Raw genomic sequence first — 5948 nt, forward strand, 5'->3', positions numbered from 1 at the left:
TGCTATTTTTTGGGAAAGAAATGAAAACACATCCTACAGGGCATGTTTTTAAGAGAGAGAAATGAAAACATGCCTCGTATAATGCATTTTTAGGGCAATGGTAACCTTTCCAACGGTCACAATTCCAACAGCTACACCCCAACAACCATATTTTTTCTTTATAAACTCCTCCAAACTTCATTCTTTTCAATTCAAACTCAATTCTTAATTCCTAATTTTCTCGATAATTTCGTTTTAAATCTTTCTTTGAATCCTATTCTCTTCGATTTTATTTTATTCCTTATAATTTGTAAAATGAAAAATTAACTTATTCGTTTAGATGACAAGCACATCTCCAGCGTTCAATTACAAATGGTAAGAAAATATTATGAAATTATTTAATTTTAATTAGTTAATTATTATGTTGTTAACATTATTAAATTTTTATGTTTATATACTCGGGATGAATATCAGATTTTGGAGACATACATACACAATTTAAGTGTGAGTGCATCGGTTGCCATTCATGGACACTTGCGAGTTGTGAGATTCCTATATATAACTCTCATGCTCGGGGGGACTAAATTGGATCCCCCACTTATTAGTGCTTTGGTGGAAAGATAGAGACTTGAAATACACAAATTTCATCTTCCTTACGGTGAGTGTACAATTACACTCGAGAGCGTTGATTTACAGCTCGATCTACCAGTTGATGGGAAAGTCGATACGGGGCTAGTGGCAATTGCCGACTGGAGTGAAATATGCGAGCAACTATTAGGAAAGGTGTCGAACAAGTTTAAGGTAGCTGGATTGAGATGGGGTGGTTGGAGGAGAACTTCAAATGTATCGAAACCTCCACGAGTGACTTTGAAGAAGAACAATTCGCATGGGCATTCATCTTGAAGTATCAGTTCTGACCGGCCCGATTTGCATTTCACTAAGAAGCCGTTGTCGGCCTAATTCACATTTCATCTTTTTTGCTTTGTACAACAACTCCTCTCTGTTGGAAACCTTCTTCTCGTTAACTTTGCCACAAGTTACAGCAATGAGCTCACCACATTTGGTAGAGACGGATAAAATAAATTACTTGATTATACTGGAAAATCCTTGTGTTTTTCGCTATGACTATGACTATGACTTAGACTTTTGTATGAGTTTTATAAAACATCATTCTCTGATGAGGTGAAACTCTTTGCCATGGCCGCATAACCACTGCCAATTGGGGCCCCCAGTTATACTCCATCCCTTGACAACATAACTTTTGTAAACTTGAAGCTCTAGATACACTTTAATCCGTGACTGTTTAATCAACATCAACTGGGACCTTGAGTTGCAATGCAATCACGACTTCTCGGGTGATGGCCATTCTTAGATGACAGATGAAATTTTTAGGTCACCGCTTTCCACAATATCACCGTGAATTCATATGTACCTTAAAACTATAACATTGTCTATCTCAAATACAGACAAAAATAAATCTATAAATTTCTAATTTTTAACCAAAAAAAAAGAAATTTTTTTAACAAAGTGAAAACTGACCTAAAGGCGCGTTTTCATTTCTATCTCCTAACAACGCATCCTATAAAGCGTGTTTTCATTCCTCTCTCCCAAAGCAACATATCCCTAAAAAATAGAAAATTTGGTTAATTTACCCCATCAAAAAATATAGATAAATTATTTTTAATTCTTAGTCAATATTGTCTCTTTTTTATTATCATTAGCTTTGGTGATTAAAAACAATTAATGAGAAACAAAATGATAAGGAAAACGCAGCTTTTCTACCAAGTCATATGTTACACAATCACATATATTAATTTCTTTCCTCATCTTTTAAGGCCTTAAACTTGAAGCTTTCCAGCCCACATTCCCTTCAATATCTTAATATCTTCTTCCTTTTCTTCTTCAGTAACCCTTTCTTGCTCTTCTTCTTACTTTTTCCTTTTCATGTATTTATATTATTTTCTGTGTTCCTTTTATTTTCAGCAGTAAAGGGGAAAAAGCCAAAAGAAAAGAAAAGAAAGTATCTTCACCTTGTGAAGGGCATATTTTCTATTGCAACTTTCAAAGGAAAAAGATTTTATTTTTATTTTTTCTTTGCATGTCTAACTCAGAAATCAATATCACAACCAAACCCAGTTCAACTTTGACTTTAATTGCTCTTATCATTATTCTAATAAACTGTTCTAGTAGGTGGAATTTTTTCTTTTTCTTTTTTTTACTTCTGTTTTCTTCAAAAATTTCTAGCTTTGTTTTTTGTTTTAATCTTAAACAAAATTTTCGTTTGTGATACCTTTGTCTAAAATCCCTTTTCCAGCTTTGAATAGGACTGCATTTTTCCAACATTGCATATCTATGCTCCTAAATTTAGGTCTCATCTATGCCTTAAAAGTTTCTTTTTTTTTAATCCACCTGCTCATCAAAACCACATGTTTTGAAATCTCTTTACAGTTCATTCATGCATTAATAAATAACTTTGGATTAAGTCATATTCTTTTCCATTATCCTGATATTCACTCAATCACTCCTCAAATCTTGTTGTTTTAGTCAAATTATTAATGCTCATTCGTTGGTAAGGGACCTGAAGGGTAACCTCGGGTTCTTCCCTTTTTCTTCTTGGGTTATGGTCAAGGTGGTATTTTATGCCGGCTACTTGAATTTGTGGGCTCCTGACTTTACCTTTCAGGTACCAAACGAGGAAAATGCTTGCTTCCATTTCTTCAGTCTTATTAACCTTACGTTTTCTTTCTTTGATTTTTGCTGTCAATCTTTTGAAATGTTCAATTTTTAGCCGGTTTTTACCTAATCATCATTGAAATGTGGTTTCCATCACGTTGATTAAACATAAATAGGTCACGAATTTTGAAGGTTTCAGTTATAGTTTTCTATGAGCTGCATTATGCTTGGTCTTGAAAATGATGTACTTTGCCTATTTTCCTCCTTTCTTAGCCTAATTATATGCTAAATGAGGTTAAATGACTAGATTTATAGTGCTCTTTTTTGTGTGTTATTGTACTGATTTTCTTGTGTTGACTCTTTAAAGCATATGCAATATGCTTGAACAGGATAAACTTCCCCATGGTTTTGCTCTCCTTTTATGTATCTCTCTTGGGTCATTGCTATCTGGGATTGCAGTTTCAGAAATTCCATTGGGGTCAAAACTTTCTGTAGGAGAAAGTACTTCCTGGGTTTCTTCTAATGGTGATTTTGCAATTGGATTTTATAACTTCCCTGATCAGCCAAAACAGTTTAGTGTTGGCATTCGTTTCAATTCGAAGTCTGTTCCTGTCAATAAACAGACAGTGGTTTGGGTTGCCGGAGGTGATGTTACTGTGGGTAACAATTCATATTTCCAGCTTCAAGAGAACGGGGAATTGGTTCTTTTTGATGCCTTGCAGGGTGAAGAAGTGTGGACCAGCAAAACAAGCCAATTATCTGTGGCATTAGCGGTTCTTCGCGACGATGGCAATCTCGTCTTACTGAATGAGAATAGAGATGTAATTTGGCAAAGCTTCGATAGTCCAACAGATACACTTCTTCCTGGCCAGAGACTTTCTACTTTTAGAACATTGAGAGCTGCCAGTCAAAACTATGTTTCGAGTTTATATAGCCTCTACATGAATGTGTCTGGTCAGTTACAACTAAAGTGGGAGAGCAGCATCATCTATTGGAGTGCCGGAAGGCCTTCTCATTCAAATCTCAGTGCTGTTCTCACTTCAGATGGAAGCCTGCAACTTGTGGCCCCCAATTTGGAAAGGTTTTGGTCTGTGTTTGGAGAAGATCATAATGACACTGTGAGATTCAGGTTCCTCCGGCTGGATGTGGATGGTAATTTGCGGTTATATTCATGGATGGAGGTTTCACAAACGTGGAGATCAGTTTGGCAAGCTGTTGAGAATCAATGTAATGTCTTTGCAACTTGTGATCAACAAGGCATCTGCGCATTTAATGCTTCTGGTTCCCATGTTTGCACTTGCCCATTTCACCATGCAGTGCAATCAAATTCAAAATGTTTGGTTTCATCTCAGCATGACTGCAAACCAGGATCCATTATGGTTGAGCATGCCAACATGTTCCTTTACGGAATTTACCCAGTTCACGATTTTATCTCCCGAACTAGTCTAGACAAATGCAAAAGCATGTGCCTAAGTGACCCAAGTTGCACTGCAGTAACCTTCACAAATGATGGAAGTGCAAAATGCAGGATGATGAAAACTCAGTATGTCAGTGGTTATTCGGATCCATCACTTAGTGCAACCTCTTTTGTTAAGAGGTGTTCGGACCCCTTAGCTGCTGATCCCATCTTCCCATTGAAGTCTCCACCGCAAGCACACAAGGAGCCTTATAATATTTGCATTCCTTGTCTAGTTGGAGCAGCCTCGGGCACAATTTTTGTTTTTATTGTGATTCAGTTGGGAATGGGATTTTACCTTTACAAAAGAAAAAACAACTACAGGAGATTGGCTTCTTTAGCTCATTCCCGTCCTGGTTCAAAATGTTTAATAATGTTATCCTTCACTGAGATTAAGGAGCTTACTGGGAATTTCAATGATCAAATTGGGCCGAAAATGTTCAAAGGTGCCTTACCTGATAAACAACCAGTCGCAGTCAAAGAGCTGGAAGGAACTATTGAAGCAAGAAAGTTTCGAGCTGCTGTGTCAAAGGTGGGAAGCATTTATCACAAAGGTCTTGCCAAGCTGGAAGGCTATTGTTGTGAGTTCAATCACAGGTATTTGGTCTATGAATATGCTGAGAATGGCTCTCTGGAGAAATACATAGAAAATCCAACACTTGCTGAGAGACTGACATGGAGAAAGAGGATGGATATTAGCATAAACGTTGGTAGAGCCATATTTTATTTGCACACCGAGTGTAGAGAATTTCTATGCCATGGAAATTTGGAATGTGAAAATGTAGTCCTTGATGAAAATTTTGAGGCCAAAGTGAAGGAATTTGGGTTGGGGATGCTTTATGGTGAAGCATCCTCCCGTAGGGCTTCAGCACAGAAAGATGTGGAAGATTTTGGCAAGATGGTTTTGACATTAGTTAGTGGGTTTAAAGAAGTGAAGGATGTTCTTGATTGGGCTTACAAAGAATGGATGGAAGGCCATCCGGAGAACGTAGTAGATAAAAGACTCAAGAACGAAGTGGATGCTGAGGAATTGGAATGTGCATTGAGAATCACATTTTGGTGCCTTCAAGCAGATGAACGGGTGAAACCATCTATGGGGGAGGTAGTCAAGGTGTTGGAGGGCACACTTCCTGCCGATCCTCCTCCGCCACCTTTCAGTTGTCTGATATCAGCGAGGGAGGTTGAAGACACCTCTGAATCTGGCTCAGAGGTATAGAATTGTAATCCTTTTCATTGATTTTCGCTTTTCAATTGTGTAGTTGAATTAGAGCTAACATTCTCACCTATAACAATGAGGTTTTGTTCCATAGGGCATTTGCTCTTTTTCCCTACTGATGTTAGTGGAAAAGCATCTTTTGTCAAATTGTTTGCTTCTACACTGTGACTTGGCTTGCACTTAAAATGCTTGATTTTTACCGTACTTGGCTTAGAGTTTGCAGTACAGTATGTGGCGGGCATTTTTCTGGTTAAGTGATTCTCATTTTTCCATGAAATTTGAAGGTATTTCCTTGTATAATTTCAATACAATGTTTGAAATTTTTCTCAGTTCTTGAATTTGTGTCGATACCAAAAAAGGGCAAAAAAAAAAAACACTTGAATTTGTATGTTTAATTACACTTTAATGATTTTAACAACCTTTTTTTTATATTAATGATTTTATCAACTAATGTGTTCTATTTCTTGATTTGAAAAAAAAAATACAATATTTAAAGTCAGTTATTTCTTTATCTTATTAAAATTAAAGAATCCTGTCTGCATTTGCTTGAATTTGAAATTTGTTTTCACATTTTGGACCAATCCCATTTCTCAAAAGTATGATTTTTCATTTAAATTTTTATTG

The 5948-nt window shown here is 36.5% G+C and overlaps 1 protein-coding gene across 1 annotated transcript; it reads left to right on the forward strand.

Moving 5' to 3' along the window:
- The first annotated feature begins 1739 nt into the window (after positions 1-1739).
- LOC107949544 (G-type lectin S-receptor-like serine/threonine-protein kinase SD3-1) lies at positions 1740-5528 on the forward strand. Its single transcript, XM_016884228.2, has 2 exons — positions 1740-2662; positions 3020-5528. The coding sequence occupies exon 2, from the start codon at positions 3030-3032 to the stop codon at positions 5322-5324; it is 2295 nt and encodes a 764-aa protein (XP_016739717.1). The 5' UTR covers positions 1740-2662; positions 3020-3029; the 3' UTR covers positions 5325-5528.
- The last annotated feature ends 420 nt before the right edge of the window (positions 5529-5948 follow it).

Source organism: Gossypium hirsutum, chromosome D03 (assembly GCF_007990345.1).
Source record: "Gossypium hirsutum isolate 1008001.06 chromosome D03, Gossypium_hirsutum_v2.1, whole genome shotgun sequence".
Lineage (NCBI taxonomy): Eukaryota > Viridiplantae > Streptophyta > Magnoliopsida > Malvales > Malvaceae > Gossypium > Gossypium hirsutum.

Bases quoted from the DNA above. Each gene is read 5' to 3' on its own strand.
- LOC107949544 (XM_016884228.2), top strand. From the start codon at position 3,030: ATGCTTGAACAGGATAAACTTCCCCATGGTTTTGCTCTCCTTTTATGT.